Source organism: Stenella coeruleoalba (genome assembly GCF_951394435.1).
Source record: "Stenella coeruleoalba genome assembly, chromosome: 12".
Taxonomy (NCBI): Eukaryota; Metazoa; Chordata; class Mammalia; order Artiodactyla; family Delphinidae; genus Stenella; species Stenella coeruleoalba.
In genome coordinates this window covers 13,927,302-13,950,068 of record NC_137158.1, presented here as the reverse complement: position 1 = coordinate 13,950,068, position 22,767 = coordinate 13,927,302, and the positions used below count along the sequence as shown (strand labels likewise).

General features: G+C 36.3%; 1 protein-coding gene across 2 annotated transcripts in view; it reads right to left on the bottom strand.

Annotated features, from left to right (window-relative positions):
- LOC307195021 (uncharacterized protein) overlaps positions 1 to 22,767 on the bottom strand; it is a 44,283-nt gene that overhangs the window by 9,144 nt on the left and 12,372 nt on the right. Inside the window, exons 4-5 of one of the 2 annotated variants that reach the window (XR_013830699.1) lie at positions 4,059 to 4,172; positions 2,953 to 3,125 (exon numbers count right to left, since the gene is read on the bottom strand). Coding sequence is in view for 1 of the 2 variants with exons in the window: in XM_079938642.1 (XP_079794768.1) it covers positions 3,047 to 3,095 (49 nt within the window). In the remaining variant the exon portion in view is untranslated. Of the gene's footprint in view, positions 1 to 2,952; positions 3,126 to 4,058; positions 4,173 to 22,767 lie in introns of those variants that run through there. The other variant, XM_079938642.1, reaches the window with a different exon arrangement.

Here is a 22,767-nt window from a genome sequence, read left to right as displayed (position 1 = left end):
CTCAGGGTTTTACTGAGAACCCTTCTTATTTCTTGCAAATCCTGAAGGCTGATCTGGATGATATAAAGTTCCCTAGAGGTTCTACTTATTTTGCAATATGTGGATGATTTTCTTCTTTACTTTCCTTCTCAAGCACCCTCACAGGAAGACAACATCCCCTTGCTAAAAAACTTTTAGCCTTAAAAGGACATGTGGTCACCAAGGAAAAAATACAGTTTGCCCAAACCCAGGTTTGATATTTAGGGCCTCTGATATCAGAACAAGGGATACACCTATATCCAGATAGGCTTCATGGTGTCCTAAATTTACCAAACCCCAAAACTAAGCATCAACTCTGTGGTTTTCTCAGGCTAGTTGGTTATTGTCAAAACTGGATTCCAAATTTCCCTCTTCTGGCCATACCCAACAATAACAGCCCCAACCCAATTTTATGGGAAGAACCAGACAGCATAGCCTTCAAGGCCTTACAGGAGAGTTTGATGAACCCACCTGCCCCTGGGCATCTCAATTATCAGATTCCCTTTTTCCTTTTTTTATGTGAAATGGAAGGTAATGCCCTTGAGGTATTCACTTAAAAACACAGGGACCACTACTGACCCATAGGGGAGTACAGCCAGCAACTGGACCCTGTGGCAAGGGCATTCCCTTAGAACCATTAGGGCCCCTGAGAAAATCATTGTGGAATCCCTTTAACCATGTTTGTACCTCATGCAGTAGAAACTCTCCTGAATTCTCATCACTCTCATCATTTCTCAGTCAGCTGCCTCACCTCCTGTGAAGTCCTTTTGTTAACTGCTTCTCACATAACTCTTGTATGTTTTAATAACCCTTAACCTGGCTATTTTTCTCCTCTCTGTCACTGACTGAGTCCCTCACAACTGCTTAACTCTGGCAGATCACTTCCTGACTCCTTGTGATGAACTACCGGAAATTGCTCTCAGTAACACTGACTTCTCATGGTTCACTGGTTGTTCTTATTTAAAAGGTGACAATGGCAAATACTGTGTTGACTATGCTACTGTAACTCCTTTTGATGTAGCATCTTTACCTGTGGCTAATTCAGCCCAACAAGCTGAATTATATGGTTTTACCCAGGCTTATACTTTAGCCAAGGACAAACTACTAATATTTATACTGAGAGCAGATATGCTTCTGGAGTAGCTCATTATTTTGGAATGTTGTGGAAGCAACATGGCTTCCTTACTTCCGATGGAAATAAAATTCTAAATGGCCCCTATGTGCAGAAATTACTGAAGGCAATACTTTTACCTGATATTTTGGATTCTTTTTATTATTAAGATTCCAGAGTATTCTATTCTTGACTCTCTGGATGCTAAGGGAACTCACCTTGCTGTTATTTCCACAAGGCATGCTGCCCTTAAAATGACTAAGAGCAGCCCCACCTCTCTCATGGTCCAAAAGGATATTTTCCCAAAAGATAACCTAGAAAAACTTGTTTGAGAAGCCCAGCAATTGGTCTCAGATAAGGAAAAAACAAGACTGGAAATGTAACAATTGTTGGTTTGATAAAAAGAGAAAGCTCTGGTTTGAACCAAATAAAAACTCAGTCCTAATGGAGACTCTAAAAAATTTCCATTCCTCACCATTGTACATCCATTAAACCATTGGTCTACTGACAAACAGTAGTCTCCATGGATCGATATTGGCGAGGAAACATTAACAAGGCTGCAAAAAGTGCCTACCTCACTTGCCTGACTTGTCTGAAGTATGAGAAGTACAATCTGAAGTATAAGTACTGCCCCTGGACAATTTCTACTGCTTAATGGACCATTTGAGGTTCAGCAAATGGATTTCACACATCTTCCACCATCTCATGGATATAACTATGTTTTAGTCATGATCTATATGTTTTTTGACTGGACTGAAGCCTTCTCTTGCAGACAGACTACTATCTTTTCTGTAGCCAAAGTCTTTTTGGAAAAATTATCCCTACCAGGGGAACTCCTCACAAACTTTATAGTGATCTAGAAACTCATTTTATTGGCCAAGTACTTCAACAAATGTATGCTGTTTGGCCAGTTTTATGACACTTTTATTGTACTTATCATTCTCAATCCTCTGGCTCAGTTGAATGCACTCACAGTATTATTAAGACTCAACTGGCAAAGTTTGTAGAGACCTTCCAAATATCTTGGCCAAAAACATTGCCACTGGTCCTTTTAAATCTCAGATCCACCCATTTTGTAACTTATAAACCCTCATCCTTTGAGGTATTCGTAAGATGCCCAATGCATTTGGTTCTTGCTTCTTTTGACCCGCAACTGATAAAAGGAGAGATACTCCAATATTGCAAAGTTGTAATAGCTTGTATTAAAACCATTCTCGGGCTTCCCTGGTGGCACAGTGGTTGAGTCCACCTGCCGATGCAGGGGACACAGGTTCGTGCCCTGGTCTGGGAAGATCCCACATGCCGCGGAGTGGCTAGGCCCGTGAGCCATGGCCGCTGAGCCTGCGCGTCCAGAGCCTGCGCTCTGCAACGGGAGAGGCCACAGCAGCGAGAGGCCCACGTACCGCAAAAAAAAAAAAAAAGATGCAGATATAGAGAATGGACTTGAGGACAAGGGGAGGTGGACGGGTAAGCTGGGACAAAGTGAGAGCGTGGCATGGACATATATACACTACCAAATGTAAAACAGATAGCTAGTGGGAAGCAGCCACATAGCACAGGAAGATCAGCTCAGTGCTTTGTGTCCACCTAGAGGGGTGGGATAGGGAGGGTGGGAGGGAGACGCAAGAGGGAGGGGATATGGGGATATATGTATAGCGGATTCACTTTGTTATACAGCAGAAACTAACACACCTTTGTAAAGCAATTATACTCCAATAAGGATATTAAATAAATAAATAAATTGGATTATTACGTGTCCCCTGGTGGAAGCATTTTTTACCTTGAGAACTTATCCCTCTAGACCAGCAAAAGTTCAAAGTTGCAGAGATGGGAAGGAAAAGTAGTTTATTATTAAGTAGTTTATTAAGTTATTCTACAAGTAGTTTATTAAATATAAAAGTGAAAGAAGCCACTCACATTTCCACCCTGGGGAAGGAGTAAAGCAGCTGGCTTGTGATCAGTTTCTCTGTTGATTGCAGGAATCAAAAGAGGATACCTCAGGGAAAGAAAGAACACAGGCAATGTTGTCTAATTAGCTCAAAAGCAAGCTGATATCTGGTTCTTTTAGTAAATAAATGAATGACATTGGCTAAGAAGAGAATATCTGTTGAATACTTTTAGCAGGATATCCCTGCCTCTGGTTTAGAATTGCTTATGGTACACCAAGTTATGAATTTGTGAGTCATGGCTTCCTAAAAATGACACCAAAGCCTTAGTACTCTATGGGATGGAAAAAGAAGATATTACCTACCCTGTGTTAGCTTCCCTGCCAACCTCAGTAGAAACATCATCTCTTTCTCTAGGCCAGAGAGAGTATGCCTGTTGCTAGAAGGAATGACCTGGGGAGCCACATGGAATATAACAGACCTCTCATGCTTCACCTGTGCCTTTTGATTGCTTGTAACTTTGAAAATTCTTAGTAAAGAATTTCACCGGGTAAGATCTCTGATTAGTGTGAGTCTGATTTGATAACTCAGTCCTTTTTGTTGGTTCACATCCCTTGATTCTTGAACCCCTATATTATGGTCATGGGAGAAAGACCACCATAGATTGGCTACTAAGTCAAAGATATCCTAAAATCAACTCATAGGTCTACATAACCAAGTTTGTTTTCAGAGTGGGAGGCATTTATAGACATTTTCTAAATGAAACAGAATTAAATTTGTAATATATTAAACTGGAAGATGGAGAACTAGTAAAACTCAATTCTCATCCTACTTCACCTGAAATTAATGTAAAAGAAAAAGGTAGGAGAAGCACAACATATCTTCTGGCCAGGAAGAACAGCTGACAGCAAGTGTTATGCCCTAGAACTTGACTGCTCAAATCTTTTGGGATTATTTTATACCAAGCTTGACTAAAAATAAAGACCCCAAGATTACTGAGGCAAAACCAAATGGCAGGTATATAGATTTTGATAAATGGTCACCTGTCACCCTTGATTCTTTCCAGGAGCAATACATGGGTTAGGTCACAGGTCTGTTGATGTCTTCAAGTATCCCTCAGGGTAAAATCTGCTTCTTATTAGTGATGGGATAGTTCACTGGAGTAATGAATAAGTTGACTGATTTAGCAATCACATCATGTATGAACAGGAAGAACTATAGCTTAATGAGATCCGTTGATTTTTAAAAAATAATCAGTTAGATTTCCACTGAGAAATATTCATAAAAAATGCTCCTAGTATTGTATTTGGTTAATCATAGGGATAGATATTGACACTGACCTCTGTTTTTCTCAGGCAGTGGCTTTTACCTACACTACACATATCTGACTGGAGAAAGCTGGAGGAAGATTGTGTTACAGACGTAGCAGTACTCATTCTGATAGGGAGATCTGTCAAACTGAAATCAATGTTGTTTGTAGATCTTGAATGATTAGCTAACTCTCTACTAACACTCAGGGATTCGAGAGAAGAAAACAAATCAGCAGTACTTATATTGTCACTGATTCTATTGTCAAATCCATGGCAAGGAAGTACAATGCTCTATCATATAAAGAAGAAAATATCCAAAGGATCTGAGTGTGTCTTAGTCAAGGTTTAGGACAAGAAACAAACCCTTATACTTTAATGCAAGAAGAGACTTAATCAGGCAATTAGGTACCTAAACACTGAAAGGGCCTGAGGAGCAGATTCTAAGGGAGATTTCTGTTAAAACAACATGGAATTGATGCCCTAAAGTTACCACCACACAGAAATTTAAATCAAGAATACACAACATCAGCCATGAATCCCTTTTATACCCAGAAGAAAAACCTGAAACTTGAAACTAGGCTCCAGAGTTTAGAACCCTCATCACTACTACCATTGCTTCCTGAAACACTGAAATCTAGAGATAGGCACTGTGTTGTTTTGCAAGCAGGCCACACATTTCCAGGGACTTCCAGGTAGGTGTAAGTCAAGGACATCGGGCATATGGCCTCTACCTCACACCTGGCTTCCAAACACCATATGAATGCATCTAAATGGCAGAAATTAATGCCCAAAATAAACCTAGTTGTGGAAAAAAAAATGTGGGAAAGATAGTTTTTGCCTTTCCAAATTTTCCAACCAGTAAAACTTAGAATGGAGGTTGTATCGGACAACCCCAAGTGATCAAAAAATAGCCTAGAATGTTAGCAGTTTTATGTATAAATTATAGAAAGATAAGCAGTTTTCTAAAAAGAAAAACACTAACATTATCATGTATCTGATAACTCAAGTCATAGGTTCACAGGCAGTTATCATTTGCCTGGGTGCCTCAATAAACAGATACATAGAAAAATAAACAGAAAAAAAAACAAATCCAACAATTTCACCTGCCTGAATACAATTTCATCCTAGTTATCTGTGAAAAATCCATCACGGCAGACTAAAAAGACTTAGCACCTTTCATACTACTGGTCTACTAGCCAGTGTGGTACTTTATGTGCTTCTAGCAAGCTTATTATCTTTGTCATGTTTTTAATATCTTCTATTTTTATAAATATGCCTTTTTCACTAATAATACCATGTATTCTTGTGTTTTGTTTTTTTGATTAATCTTACCAGAAGTTATTTTATTAGATTTTTTTAAAGAATTAGCCTTAGCTTTATTTTCCCTAAGATTTCTTTGTTTTCTATTCATTAATTTCTTGTATTTAAAATTGCCTGTCCAAACAATCTAAATGCCCACTGACAGACGCATGGATAAAGAAGATGTGGTACATATATACAATGGAATATTACTCAGCCATAAAAGGAACGAAATTGGGTCATTTGTAGAGACGTGGATGGACCTAGAGACTGTCATACAGAGTGAAGTAAGTCAGAAAGAGAAAAACAAATATCGTGTATCAATGCATATATGTGGAATCTAGAAAAATGGTACAGATGAACTGGTTTGCAAGGCAGAAATAGAGAGACAGATGTAGAGAACAAACGTATGGACACCAAAGCGGGGAAAGCAGTGGAGGGGGGATGAATTGGGAGATTGGGATTGACATATATACACTAATATGTATAAAATAGATAACTAATAAGAACCTGCTGTATAAAAAAAATAAATTAATTAAATTAAAAAAATAAAATAAAATTGCCTGCTCATTGTCTTCCTTTGGTTTATTCTATTCTTCCTTTCCTAAGTTCTTAAACTGGTTTCTTCGGCCATCTTTTTCAGTCTCAATTCCTCTTTAACAGGAAAATAATACAATATTATTAATATAAGTCTTTAATTCTATAAATTGTCCCTTTATATATTTTTTATTTAATTTTTTACTTTTGATAAGTAAATTTTTTAACTATTTTTCAATATGAAATATTTTCTAATTTCCTTTTTTATTTTTCTTTGACCCATAATTATCTGAACTATACCTTTTAAATATTATGCCTTATAAATATATTCTCATAATTTATGAGAATATATTTTTGTAATAGATTTTTAATGTGCATAAAACTTCATTTCTATGCCTTAAAAATGGCGATGTATCGGTGATTTAATATAGTTTAATCTATAATTGTATTTTGATGAATGTGGCTGTATAATCCCTACATTCTTTAATTCCTTCAGATTATCTTACAGCCTAGAATGTGGTCAATTTTTCTCAAATTTTTAGAAAATCCGCAAAGCATATTTATTCTTTAGTTTGGGAGTACATGGTTTTTATATATGCCTATTAGATCAAATCCATTTATGGAGCTGTCTGAGTCTTCTTAAATCCTTCCCGTTTTATCTTAATAATTTGACCTAATTCTTTCTAAGAGAAGTGTATTACAATCTCCCACTATCATGGTGGGTCTTTCTATTACACAAATTTTTGTTTTATGTATTTTAAAGTTATATCATTGGGCACATGTAAATTGAAACTATTTTCAATTCAAAACTATCTTCAATTCAATGTATTGAATCTTTTTAAAAAATACAGTGCTCCTCTTCTCCCCTTTAAAGATTTCTGCCTTAAAATCTATTTTTGTTTTGGCGGTACACGGGCCTCTCACTGTTGTGGCCTCCCCCGTTGTGGAGCACAGGCTCCAGACGCGCAGGCTCAGCGGCCATGGCTCACGGGCCTAGCTGCTCCACGGCACGTGGGATCTTCCCGGACCGGGGCACAAACCCGCATCCCCTGCATCGGCAGGCAGACTCTCAACCACTGCGCCACCAGGGAAGTCCTAAACTCTATTTTGCACAGCATTAATGTGATTACAAGAGCTTTATTAGGTTGGTTTATCCTTGATATGCGTTTTCCATTCTTTTACATCCAGCCTGCTTTTCACTGCCCTTATGTTCTAGCTGTGTCTCTTATAGAAAGTATTAGTTTAATTGATTTTTGACAATCATTTATCTTTTATTAGGAGTGTTGAAATCACTTACAATGATTATGAATTTTATATATTTCCATTCACTTCTATCACCTAATTTTTATTTTTGTTTTGTTTTTGTTTTTGTTTTTGCGGTACGTGGGCCTCTCACTGTTGTGGCCTCTCCCTTTGCAGAGCACAGGCTCCGGACGCACAGGCTCAGCGGCCATGGCTTATGGGCCCAGCTGCTCTGCGGCATGTGGGATCTTCCCGGACCGGGGCACGAACCCATATCCCCTGCATCGGCAGGCGGACTCTCCACCATTGCGCCACCAGGGAAGCCCCTGTTCCACTGTCTTTATTGAAAGGTATTCTGAATTTACATTTATGACTTATTACCATCTCTCAGCACAGAAAAATATTATTACCACTGTCTTTCAGCTTCCATTGTTTTGGGGGCATTAACAGTCAATATTTAAGTAATCAGTCTTTTTCTCTCTGGTTGGGTTTAGGATCTTTCTTTTGTCTCCTGGATCCTTCCATTTTACTACAATATGTCTAGGTGTGGATTTTTTCTTTTTCATTATCTTGCTTGAGATGTGTGGACTTTTCTGATTCTGAGCATTTGTGTCTTTAGTAAATTCTGAGGGAAAAATTCAGCTATTGTCTCACGTAATATAAGTCTTTACCTCTTATTGTCTCCTGGAATGCTTTGACACTGGATGCCTCTAATCTTTATGTGTTCTAACCTCACTTTCACTTTTTCCATTTCTTTCTTTTGTAGTTTTATTATGAATAATTTCCTCTGCACTTTGATTTTATCAATTACTTCTTTAATTCTGTAATAATTTGCTTTTGTTTTCATTACTATACTATTGTGATTTCCAGAAATCCCATTAACTTATTTTAAATCTACCTGGTGAATTTGGGGAGGCTCATTCCTTAATGATACCCTCAATTCCGTCTTTTATTCTTTCAACACAGTATACCTGCATTTATTTTCTTTATCTTATCATTCCAGTACCTCTCATCTCTGTAGGGGTCTGATTCTGCAGCTGGTTATTTCTGCTAAACCCTGCTCATGGTGGATTGTTTCTTCATATAAAAATGTACCACAGTTTATTTATCCTTCTCCCTTTTGATGAACATTTAATTTATTTACAATTCAACCCTGTTGATATCTCCTTAGGCAGATGTGGTAATCTCTAGCAGATACTCAGAATTGAAATTGCTAGTCAGAGGGTTTGCACTGTTATTTTATGGCCTCAAAAATTGCTGCAGCCATTTCATCCCCACTAGCAGTGTGGGAGAACAGTTATTTTCAAAAAAAACCTCATCAATACCTGATATTTTCAGAATTTTACGTTTTTTATCAATCCTATGGGTTACATAGCTATTTTGAAGTTTGTACTTCTCTAAATCACAATGTTATTACACATCTTTTCAAATGGTTATGGCCAGAAATTGTTTTGTTACAACTTTTGTCAGTTTCTCTAAAAAACAAGTGTTTATTAGTTGGATAGCATATTGTTTTATACTGAAGTTTCTAGTGAAAACTCATATTTTTTGGCACTGTTCATTTGAAGAGATCTATACTCCTGTGTTCTGGGAATGGACATAGCGATGTTGAAATGTTTTTGCGCACAACCTGTATTAAGAATTTACTTGCAAAGAAACTCTCCTCTCTCAACCTTCCCTCTCCCCAAATCTCTACTCCTTATAACAACTTTGTTTCTGAAGTAGCACCTGGGAATAATATCACAGTAAGTGGCAGGAAAAATAATTTGCACACATATGCTTCTTGAGTGCCATGTGACAAACAAGACTCTACACATAATAAGATATTATTTTTTAAAGTTATATAATGGCTTGAGTAAAGAGAAATAGACTTTAGATGAGTTTAGTCTTTAGCTATTTTCTGTTTTTAGAAACTAAAGTTAATTTCCTGAATTGTAGGCATTAAGGAACCATCTATCTTGCTAATGCCATAACAGAAGATCTGAAAGTGCAGATGTCAAAACTCAAGGTATTACTTATCTCCAGTATTACACCAGGTCTTAAAATGGATATCATGATTGCCTCAAAGATTTTGGAAAAGAACAAAAAACAATCCCAAAGCAAGTCAGCCAGTCCTACATCAATTAACATAGCCACAAACTAATTAGCTCTGCTGTGAACTTTCAGCACTATTTTCAGATAAGATTGCTGAGAAATATCTGATTATTTCAAATGCCTGCACCTTTTCAATGATTTACATAGTCATTCTGATAAAAATGTGCTTCAGCAGAATCTAAGAACTAGTTATTAAAAACACTAAAGAAATTATGTGAGGGCTCTCTTTGCCTAACAAACTGAAATTATATATGAGCAGAGCTATTCACTTTGACACCTAATAAAACTAAAAGCTAACATTAGGCTAAAAGCCAATTTGAACTTGTTTCCATAACCAGAATAACCATTAATAAATTTATTAATCATCAAGGGCCTGTTTATAGGTCTATTGTGAAGCATAATTATTTGCTAGCTTAAATAAAACTCTGCGCTTTGACTACTACTATTATTACACACACTAATATATTTAATAAGGCTGAATATCTCCCAGAAATATAGAAAACACAATTTTGTAGATGCCTGTGAAATTCAAGGACTTTAGGTGTAATTTGATAAGCAATAATAGTTGTCATAAACAAAGGAGACATCAGTTTAAAAAATAAATTACTACACTTGACAAATAGGTAAAATCAAATGTCTAATAAAATGTTTAAGAATTGTTGACCCATGCATGTTCCTGAGTCATGGTCATTGAATTTCCTTTCATTTGATAAGCTGTAGAAATTTCACATATGTGTTTGGTGAAGGTGAATAAACTCCTAAACTGTGACATGTAGTGTGCACCTGTGTCCAGAAGCTGTGTTGCTGCAGAGGGCAGTCAGGAAATGCCGTTGCTAGGGAACAGATGTCTCCTAACTGCAGCCAGCCATTTTGAAAGCGCCACTGTAAGACTAAGAGAAAGTATGTCAAGAACATAAGAAATAAAACCAGTATTCAATCCTTCTACAAAAATGAAACCATTACTTGATAACCAGCTGAATCAGATAACCAGATGAATTTTCAGTTTAAGAAGCATTTTTAAACCATCTCTGATTTGATTCTTATAACATCAGGCAACAAGACAGATATTATTATTCTTCTCATTCTACAAATGAGGAAACCATGGCCCAGAGAAGCCACACACCTCTTGGGTTATAGGCACACAATGCAAACTCAGGTCTTTGGTACTGATGTCCGGTTCTTTCTTTCTATTATACATTTTCTCAAGTATATGACTTTTACCATAAGACAAGCAGATATTCCAAAATAGCAATTCCATCATGACTGGCAAGTCCAGTTTGACATGGAAGGAGATTAGGGAAAAGCAACCTAATGAGCTTCACCAGCTGTTGCTTCTAATGTAAAAAATAATGAATGGACAAGAGCCCAAAACAGAGAAATAACCACTGTGGCATAGAGGTAATTTGAATGTTTATCATACCTGCACACTCACACTAACCCTTCAACAACTCTATTTTATGAACAAATAAACTGAAGCTCATCAAAGGGAATCAGTGGTGCTCTGCCACCAGTAAGTGACAGAGCTGAGGTTTCAACTGTCTAATATCAACGCCAATGCTCTTTTCAAAACACCACATGACATAACAGAACTTCATGCATATAATAAAATAGTCAGATCTTTCCAGATAGCAAGAGGCATGTTACATGTGAACTGCAGTGACACAGCATTGAAAATCAGTACTCACATTGCATTATCTACGCAGACTTTAATTTATATCAATAGGTAGCAACTACTAATTTTGTATGACAAACGTATTTACATGTACTAAAGTTAATCTTGTCCATTTTTATTTTTTGCAAATAAATATTTTCTTAGGTTCACACACGTTCAAATATTCATGTCATTCTACTAAAGTTAATATTTTGAAAGGGAATCTGGAGATTTAAGCAAAAGTGTTGACTCTAATATAACCATTTTGTGGACTTTACTATATACAGTTAAATTAATATATTTGTATATAACTCAATTTTTTGCAGATCATTGTGGGATAGGAAATATGATATAAATAATGTCTTAAGAAAATAAATATTTTCTATGAATATCTGTTCCCTCATTTGTAGGCTAAATTTGAAAGTCTTAAATAAATCACAGTGTAATTTCGTATCAAGAGATTTGTTTAGTAAGAAAAAGAGGTCATAATAGCTAATATTTATTAGGTACCAGACACTGTGATAGGCATGTTACATGTACCTCTTTACATTTAAATTTCAAAATGTCTCTATGCCACAAGAACTATTATTTTCCCATTTGACAGACTTACAAATGATAAATAATCAAGTTCACATTGCTAGTAAATGGAACAATCAGAACTTAAACTCATTCTAACTCCTAAATTATTGCTTTCAACCACCATGAATCATGCTTCCCATGGAGTACCTAAAAAGATTACACAGTGAAAGAGATAATTATAAACATTTCTATATTCCTTGCCAAGATATAATATTTCCCATAGATTTCACAAAAGATATTATCTTTCCTAAGCTATAACTGGCATTACAAGATACGTTATTAATGAATACAATTCAATACCTATTTATTTGGCAAAAATATATATTTTTTCCTGCCACAGAACTCAATTCCACTTCATTCTAACATATTTTACATTTTCTGCGACAATACTCTAAGCTGCAAGAAGTTTAAACACACAGCAGGAAACTGCTTAGGAAAGACAAAGAAATCCATTCAATGTAGATTTAATTATAAAAGCATTTAGCTGCACTGGTAGCAATCATTACATGGTAGTTCACACAGCATTAAATGGAGAGCCTGTTAGGAAAGACAGGTTACTCAGAACTGAAGCCACTTACGTGTCCCTAAATTGTTAGGCATCTTACGTGTCTCACATGGTTATTTCTTAAAAGTCAAAGGCCAGGCCTGTTCAAAATCCCTCAGCCTGACCTCAAATTTTTTTGGAAGTAAGTCGGAATAATCATATACTTCCAAATTAAATATTTTTGTTGAACTAAGTTAAATATGTTCTAGAAGAGTATAATATTCAATGATGAGGAATTAATAATGCACATTACTAAAAAATGACTACTTGCATCTCTAATATTAGATCATTTTATATTCTACGGCTCTCACTAATTTAACTGAAAGAAGCAATTTAAGTTATATAACTACTTTAAAAGAAAAGCCATTTAAACTTTATAATATACACAGCACATCATACTATTTTAATTCCATTAGTGGTAGGATACAAGTCCTCAAGGATGTACTTATAGAAGAAACAAGACAGTACAATCAGTGGATCAAGGTTTGTCGCTGAAAATGACTTTAACGCATATAAGAAATGTGATCACAAGACTTGGAGTCAAACCGAGCTTAAAAGAGAGACCCAAGTGTCAAACCATGATGACCAAATATCAACATGAAGATCAGAAATTAAGAAACAGGACAGTAAACCAAAAGTGAAGGCAAGAGTAAGAAGTTAAGGAGAGAAATCTGAGAAATAAATGAGACATCTGCCACTCACCTATGTTGGTCAGTAGACTCGAGTCAAAATATGTAGGGCTGGCTTTATTAAATAGATGGCAGAATAATAGAATCGGTGATGTTTTACTGTATTAAAATCTTCAGGCTTACAGTAACAATAGCTCACCATATTTATCAACACAAGTGAAAACAGAAATTCACATGTAAAGACTAAATTAACTAATTTTGGTATTTACTGGTCAGAAATTAAAACTCATCACCGAATGAAATGTATGTATGCAGTAGTCAGGCTATATTCAAAAACTCTGGATTCTGTGAGGGGGGTCAGGGGATATCTTTTCAGATGGCACTCCAAGAATAAAAACGGGGGATGGGGGATGGAAGGAAACAAGAAGAGAGAAGGGAGAAATCTGGAGAGAGAAGGAAGACTTTAATCAATTTGCCTTCTATAATTGTTTTTTGCTTAGTGTTTTTCCAGGTTGTTTGATTTTAATCATTTTAAAATTTTTTTTTCATGTTTAATGATTTGAGATAGTCAGGGTGGATATAAACTAGGCATATAACATGTTTTTATACATGAGATGATAAATATCTTTATTCTCTCATTGGTTAAATTATAAGCCATTAAGTGATGAAATTCCATTTTCCACCACTTAACTTTTACAAATGAGGAACTGTCATCTTTTTGCATCTCTCCTCTAAGGGATGCACTAAACTTTAGCTTATTAATTCACTTGGAATTTTATACTCAATAGCAAATAGGACCTTAGAAAATCAAAATGATTTTAATTATGTTAATTGCTCACTGAAACTTGCCTGATACGTTTGGAGAAACCATGGTGACAGTTTCATCATTAATAAACACATTTGGATGTATAAATACCTGAACCCACAAATGAGCTATTTTTCTGAAGCAAAAAATAAAAGCAAGAACAGTGTACCTTTTGTTGAGATAGAGAGAAGATTGCAATTACACTAGTTCAATGGTACTTTACAATTTGAAAGTCTAAAGTCTGATGAAAGCTGAGATTTCTCTCCAGGTATAAGCCACTGCACATAAACACATTTTATGAACACTTTTGGGTGGTGAGGTTTGGTGGCAGTGGTGGAGTTGGGGAACCTAACGTGTAGGGCTATCTCTCATTTCCTTTTCTGCTTTCTCTCAAATAGCATCACAAAAATATCTTTCTGTGAATATTGTAGTTTGGGAGCCATAATATGCAAATACCAGTCTTACCTCTTTCTTGTATAAATTGTCAGACATCCTTGCCAAATAACCCATGATAATATCTTTAAAATATTTACCATCTATTTCAGGTGATAAACGTGTCCCCAATAAACTGAATATTTCAATATCAGTAAATAAGCAAAAGAAAACATCTCACATATGTGACCAGTTACATCAATCACACACATCAATCTCAAAATAAACAATCATGAAATTAAAGTGCATTCACCCTTCATCTGGCTAAGTTTTATATAGTTACCTTGTGAGATATTTTTGAAAACGGAGTCATTTTTGAACAAATAAAACATATTCGAAATGTGAGGTGTAGTAAGTGCTTAGTAAATATTTGTAGAATAAATGAATTAATGTTGCCCTCGGATTCTTCATTCTGAGGGGTGTGTGTGTGTGTGTGTGTGTGTGTGTGTGTGTGTAAGGGAAGCTTGCATAGCATTTCACTTGTTTTCTTAACAGTAATCTTCCTTATTCACATTTAATGTTTTTACACGTCTTTCTCTAGTAATACCACATATGCATATATGTGGTATCAAGATGTTTTGAAGTGTTCAAAATACACTTATGTTTCCGCTAGGGGACAGATGCCACTTGAGTCTATATATCCATGTAATAACTTTTATAAATTCTTCCCATTTAAACAGCCAATACTATTAATAATTTAACCTTTTCTCAGTGATTGATTTTTCACCTTTAGCAACATCAATAAATGCAAGATTTCAAGCCTCGAAGACCTGCCTTCCAGGGTTCTCAAGTTGGGGATGACAGTTTTTTTTTTTATATTAAACCACCACAGAAAAACTTTTAATGTATTTTGTCTCAATTATATGGGGTATATTTTCTGTTCTCTATCCATTTGCAGAATGCTAAACATTCCAACTTTGGATGTGTCTTCATCTACACCTGGCAGCCCACTTTACCTTTCTAAACTACTGTGTCTGGTCTGCTTCAATTAGTAATTATGTGCAAAATTAGAGTAAGTAATTAGATTCTGAATGAAGGCCTAGAATTACTTAGCTAATTGTACCTTCATTTTAAAAAACTACTTACTGCTGTTCTGTATAATTTGGAGTTGCCAGATGGCTCTGTGTGTGTGTGTGTGTGTGTGTGTGTGTGTGTGTGATATTTTACTACTTTAAGTATGGCCAAGATTGGGAAGGCACATTGTCATCTTTGGGGACATGTATTATGTACAAAGTTTACTCCTCTGCTGGTTTTTTTGCCTGTTGCTCCCATTCCCACTTCGTTTGCTCTGGTGACTGGTAGGTTTGACCAGGGAATGCACTGGAAGACAGCTGGAGAAAGGGAAAGCCAGGGTATTTCTTGCAACCCCCAGCCCTGCTTTAAGTGGAGTCTTTTTTTTGCAGCTGCATCTCCCTTAATATTCTAGCTTCTCAGCCGCATAGCACAGGGAGATCAGCTCGTTGCTTTGTGACCACCTGGAGGGGTGGGATAGGGAGGGTGGGAGGGAGGGAGACGCAAGAGGGAAGAGATATGGGAACATATGTATATGTATAACTGATTCACTTTGTTATAAAGCAGAAACTAACACACCATTGTAAAGCAATTATACCCCAATAAAGATGTTAAAAAAAAAAAAAATTCTAGCTTCCACTGAATATCCACTCTGTCCATGGGTCTAGCGCCTCCTAGCTTCTGGGTTCCGGAAGCACATCTCTTCTCTACATTTCCCAGACCTAGGGGTGGTACTAGTGGTATCAGTTTCCTCTTGTTGCTAATCCCTGGGTTGCCTCACCAACCCCTTTTGGCTCTACAACCCCTCCATAACCTGGGTAATCCCCTGCATTAAACTCCTTCTAGTTGAAATGCCTAGAGTGAACACCTGTGTGGACCTTCACTGCAACAACCCATCTGCTTGCTGTGCTCCTCCCCCCGCAGTCCTTGAGGAGACCACCACTTAGTGCCTGTCGAATATTAATTTGCAGGGAGAAAAGGCTTTTTCGAAAGTCTAGAGTTACTCACAATAAAAAGTACCAGCCTACTGTAACAATTTTAAAGTCAAGATAAAATCTCAGACCTTAGTGAAAAAAGTGAATGAAGGAGCTAAAATAGTTAATGTTGCAAAACAGGTTGTATTTTCAACAATGATTATACTCAAAAACTAGTTTTTACAATAAATATTTTATAAAAATTAAATACCAGATATCCATGCGTTTCCATGAGTATTAAAACAGGATAGTCTTTATATTGCTTATAAACAATTATAAGCAGAATGATAATTCTTGGTGCACACTCAGGTAGTATAATCAATTTCTTACCCTCTATGTCACAGCTTTTTCTAAAAGAATGTATCTGTAAATAGGATCTTATTATTTTAACTTTTGAATACATTTTACTTGCAGCCTTGATCAGAGTTGAATTATATAATTAAGAAGTTTGAATATGTCGATATCCTTCATTAACTATTTTCAGTATACCATAGTATTTTAAATCAAGATGAAATTCTCTGTACAAATACTGCAAACCTTAGTGAAAATTCTCCTAAATAAAGAATACTTTCAATTCTAAATTTTGTTTTAAAATAACTATTTCAGCACCATTATTTTTGTAGGTAGTCTTCCTCTATTCAAAGTACCTATCTTCAACAATTGTTTTTGTCACACAAAATTTCTAGCATGTTATCACTATTTATGATTCTTTTTAAAGTATCACCAAATCTAGATGCTACAAAACTAAGATTTCTTGATTTTAGTTAATAAGGAAGAGGAGCTACATTTTTCTAGTTAAAAATAGATGCTCTATCAAGAGTCATCCCACAATTAACATTCCAAACTGCAATTTTAGAATTTCAAAATTAAACCTTTTACACAGTCTATGCTCATTGTTTATCTGTTGAGTTTTTCCTGTGATTTTTTTTAATTTAGAAATTTATTCTGTTTAATCCACAAGCTTTATACAGCTTTAATTTAAAAAACAAAACAAAAACAGTGAAAACAAGACACTATTTCAAAGTCTGGGCCCTTCCAGCTTTCCAAATACAAGAGCTCTGAAAGTTGTATATTCCAATCGGAAGAACAAGACAAAATTATGAATGGAGCCATGACATTTTATAAAACAAAATTTTATATAACTGAAGGATGCTTCCTGGGACTAGCTAATTGTCTTTACAAAAAAATAAAAATAAAAAAAACAGAATACAGTGAAATTCCAGTGTTCCAAATCAACTTGTTACACATCAATATAAACCCACAGTGTCCTGGCAAACAACATGCTTTCATTTTCTGTCTCATCCTAGAGCTCAAATCCTGATTCATTTCAGCAGAGACTCCACAGACAACAGGAGGGATTGTGGCATTAAAATATTCATTTATACTTTCGTGGTAGTTCAACGGTGGTCTTATTTCTGGGCAAGCTTGCAAAAACCATACAAGTTTGGAAGCATCATAACTTAAACGGGTGCTAAGACTCAAATGAGAAAAAGGAAAAAAGAAAGAAAAAATATAAACAAAAACCTCTGGGAATAGACGGGCATTTAAAGGAACCATAAGAAGGCCAACAAAATTTAAACCCCCTTTTTTAAAAAAGGGATTTTTTTTTTTTGGCTTAAAATATTTCACTCTAAATGAATTTATGTCAGCTATCAATGAAAGAATGTCACTAATACACTGTGGACACCTTTTGCAATGTAAATTCGTGCCCATTTTTTTATATGGTGAACTTCAACGTAGCAATTATTACAACAAATGTTATAGTCTAAAGCTCAAACACATTTTTAGCAATTTTGAAACTGAATTGCATACAGACCAAGTAAAATTTATATAACAAACATTTCCACCTAGGACTGCAGGGACACTTAAGCCTTCCTCATTGATCTCAGGGCCTTTTCACGAAGGTGCTTTTCTGTCATCAAGGTTATCTTCAGCCTCACTTTCAGTCTCCTACTTAGGCTCTAGCTCTTCCTGTGCTGACACGGTTGTGGGAGCAGCAATGCCTCAGGGGTTACAGGAGCTGCAGGAGCTGCAGTTACAGCCTTTTCCTTCTTGTGCTTTTTGTGCTTCTTGTGCTTCTTATCCTTTTTGGGTTTCTTATCCTTCTTTTTCTTCTTTTTCTTTTCACCCCCTTCTGGGTCTGAATTCCTTGCCAGTGATGGGCTTGGTCTTGGGCTTTTAGCCTTTTTAACCGGTATCACTGGTACCCAGTTAGTAGAGGGTGACTGAGATTGGACAGGGGATGGAGGTGCTGGGGGGGGGTTAGCTGCTGGCTCAGGAGATCCCGAGACAGATTGGGAAGATGAGACCACCCACCCCCCTTACCAACTGAGGGCTCAGTTTGCAGCCCTCAGCCATTTACAGCCATTCAGTACCCACACAACCATTCTGTTCTTCACTTTCAGTAGAGTATTCAACAAATTACATGAGATTTTTAACACTTTATTATAAAATAGGCTTTGTGTTAGATAATTTTGCCCAACTGTAGGCTAATGTAAGTGGTCTGAGCACATTGAAGGTAGGTTAGGCTAAGCTATGACATTAGGTGTAGTAAATGCATTTTCAACCTAATGATATTTTCCACTTATGGTGGGGTGGCTTCATTGGGATGTAACCCAATTGTAAGTAGAGGAGGATCTGTATTGAGAACTAAAATGTTTACCAAACAATAAAATAAATAGGTACTTGTATATTTGCACCTTATTATAAATGACAAAACCACAGCAGCAAGTATGCTCTGATTGTTCTCTTATATGTACTAAAGAATTACTTTTCAGTCTTTAATTTCTGCAATAATATTCTACACTGAAATATGTTTCATTATACCTAACCTATAATTTGGCCTCTTCCCAACTGTTTCTAACACCTTGAGAGCTGCTGACTTCAGGCATCAAACAGGCCTCAGCTCAGGTGATGGTACAATGGCGGGTCCACCTAATAGCCAGCAAGGAGACGGGAAGATGGATTTCTCCCATCGTCACCTAAGATCATCTTAGGTACATAACTAATCTTCCTTTCAGCTTCCTCACCTATAGAATGGAAGTTCTCTCTTGAGCCAGAATGCAATAATCATTGACTAGGTAAATGCCAAGACTAAAGGACTACATCCACTCAAGAGCCCAGCGAGTGGAGAACAGATTTGTGGTTGCCAAGGAAGAGGGGGGATGGGAGAGGGATGGACTGGGAGTTTGGGCTTAGCAGATGCAAACTATCATATTGATATACAGAATGGATAAACAAGTTCCTACTGTATCACAGGGAACTATATTCAATATCCTGTGATAAACCATAATGGAAAAGAATATGAAAAAGAATGTGTGTGTGTATGTATGTATATATATATATATATGTATAACTGAATCACTTTGCTTTACAGCAGAAATTAACACAACATATGTCAATTAAAAAAATAACTAAAAATAAATAAATAACAAAGAACTGCCTGGTGAGGAAAGGAGGCTAATATTCAGAATGGATCTACAGGTACTGCAATTATATCTAACAATATGGCAAAAGCTGAATTTAGAGGAACTTGTAAAATTTAGCTGTAGATGCATTTTTGTTGTTCTTAACAACTGTCCCTTTATTGAGCTTTCAAGTTCCTTCTAACCACCTTGAATTCCAATGAATCACTAAAATTTCAAGACAAGTTGGGAAATAAAATACGTCTAGCCTTAAGGTAAGAAAAGTTGAAGAAGAAAGGAAAAAATAAAAAGAGTATGAAACAAAAAGAAGAAACTGGGACTAAGACAGTAAAGGAGAGATACAGAGAAGGAATGAGTGACTATCCCTCCTTAGTGTCTATCCATTAGTAGTTTGATCATAGATCCAATGTACACACAAAATTTACCTCAGATCATCCAAACATTTATCAAACAGTAGCTTCACAGGTAAAATAACAGAATATTTATGATGGATGACTTTAATTCTTTTCAAGAAGAAATTATTTTCTCAGGGTTCAGGTAAATTATTCATTGCAAAAATAGCAGGAGATATCAACAGTGACAGCTGACTATAAACTGAGCCCATAAAATGTAGGAAATTGGAAAGGATGATATTTTCTACGTGGTCAAAATTAAAATGTATCTATTTTTCAGTACAGCAAAAGCTTATTTACGGAACTTTGACTTGTATGTAAAGTTTTATTGACCCGGGGACTACATTACAAAGCAGTGTCCATAAAGTGGGCAACTGAAAAAATCTTAACTGCCCACTCAAATTGGAACCAACCCCTCATTTGCAAAATCAATTCATACACAAGATATTTCAAGTAAATTTCAATAAGGAGGCATTTGTGTGTTTATTATTAATCATTTGGAAACACCCTTTACAAAATAAATGATTGCAATAAGAAAAATTTTTGAATGTCTTTAGAAATCTTAGTTGCTCTAATAATTCCCCAAATACTACATTTCTACCATATAAATTTAAAATAAAGTTTATAAAAATACAAGAACAATACTTTTGTACAAAAAAAGCGCGCAGACCTTAAAAACTCAGGTCATGAAGAAAACAGTTCCTACCCTGATATGTGTTATCCCCAGCCCCTGTGATGTACACTGCAAAGGCACTGTTTTGTCTTCCAGCATCTCTATATTTGTGAGGACAAATGACATTACACGTGCGAGGTGCACTGAGCTCCTAGAAAAGATCTAGCATACACATTTTATCTGTTGATCACCACTACTCTATCATTTTTTTATAAAACCTTGGATTTCTCAAAACACATATTTCAGCAAAGCTGCAGTTGAAGTGTCCCATTTTATCACTTTATCTGCAAAAATACAGGTGAAAAGACAAGTACAAATTCAAATAGAAAATGCTATTTTTAAAAATATGCATGGGCTTCCCTGGTGGTGCAGTGGTTGAGAGTCCGCCTGCCGATGCAGGGAACACGGGTTCGTGCCCCGGTCCGGGAAGATCCCACATGCCGCGGAGCGGCTGGGCCCGTGAGCCATGGCCACTGAGCCTGCACGTCCGGAGCCTGTGCTCCGCAACGGGAGAGGCCACAACAGTGAGAGGCCCGCGTACTGCAAAAAAAAAAAAAAAAAAAAAAAAAGAAGCATCATGATTCCTTTTGAGTGAGTGAATAAAAATGAAAATAATTTTTCCTTTCTTTTTTAAAAAAGTCCTTTAGTTTGTAAGCTTTGGTCATGGTAAAAACTAATTTTTGAAGGTGTCTCCACCCATTTTGATAAAAGTCAGTACCTACATTGTGCTTGATGTTCTGCTCTCAAAGACAGAACCAATCTTTATAATAGATTTTGTTATGCAGCATTTTGTGTTGTGTCATAATTAAACCATCAGATTCCTTTGCAAAAGGGGTGAAAGAAGGCACTTTTTCTACCAAAAGTTATAGAAGAACTTACACTGACCATCACTTGAATATTATTTCAAAGATTTATTTTCCAATAAACTTGAGCATTTAAAAGCTGGAGGAATCTTAGGGAGAAAATTCTCTAGCATACATTGCACTACTCACTGCTCAGTTAGCAGCAATGATTTGGATTAATAATCAAAGTGTCATGAGACACGGCAAGTTTCACCCAATCCCAGATTATATAATGATAAGAAAAAGCCAGGACAGGCAATACAGCATAGAGACACACAGCATGGCAGAGGCCCTGTGACTACACTCCAAACATGGGTGCTCCGGAGAGGCAAGGCTGGGTGTATACAGACCACCTCACTCTAAGGAAGCCATCAGCAGTAAATTCCCTGCAGCATGTATGCATTGCTAGTCACATTGGCCCCTTAGGACATGCTCGCCTTCTCTGGTAGAGCTACTTCTCATCAATTACAGTGGTTTGGCAATTACAGCTTACTCGATAAGCTATCCCTAAGATGAGGTACAGGTGCTCTGTAGGTATGTACCTACACTGTGGATCTTGTATACTTGTATACAGTTCCTTGAACTTGAGTCACAAAAGGATTCAATTCAGTGTCAAATTCTCAGGTGTTTCAGAGGTTTGAGGAAACATGGAAGACCACGTATTCTATATCTATATCTATATCATCTATTTCTTTCCATAGGTCAAAAAAGCCATCTAAGACCCTAGGACACATTTTCTGTTTCCACTTCCAATTTTTCTCCATTCATTTTGCCCTTAACTTTCTTCAGGTGAGTGTTCATCCCCACCACTCATTTACAATGACCCACGGAAGATTCTCTTGAATTATTGGGTTGGCCAAAAAGTGCCTTCAGTTTTTAAGTAAAAATAAAAGACACATTTTTGTTTTTCACCAAGAACTTTATTGAACAACGTATTCAATAAAATTCAATAAACAACCCTTTTGTTCCACTACCTTCTGCCATTTTTCAGGCAACTTCATAATTCCATCTTCCCAAAACTTTTTATCTTTTTGAGCAAAGAACTGTTCCAGGTGTCCTTTACAGTCTTCCAGGCAATTGAAATTTTTTCCATTAAGAGAACTTTGTAAAGACCGAAATAAATGGAAATCCGAAGGTGCAATGTCTGGTGAATACGGCAGATGAATCAGAACTTACCAGCCAAGCTGTAACAGTTTTTGCGTGGTCATCAAAGAAACATGCAGTCTTGCATTACCCTGATGGAAGATTATGCGTTTTCTGTTGACTAATTCTGGACGCTTTTCGTCAGGTGCTGCTTTCAGTTGGTCTAATTG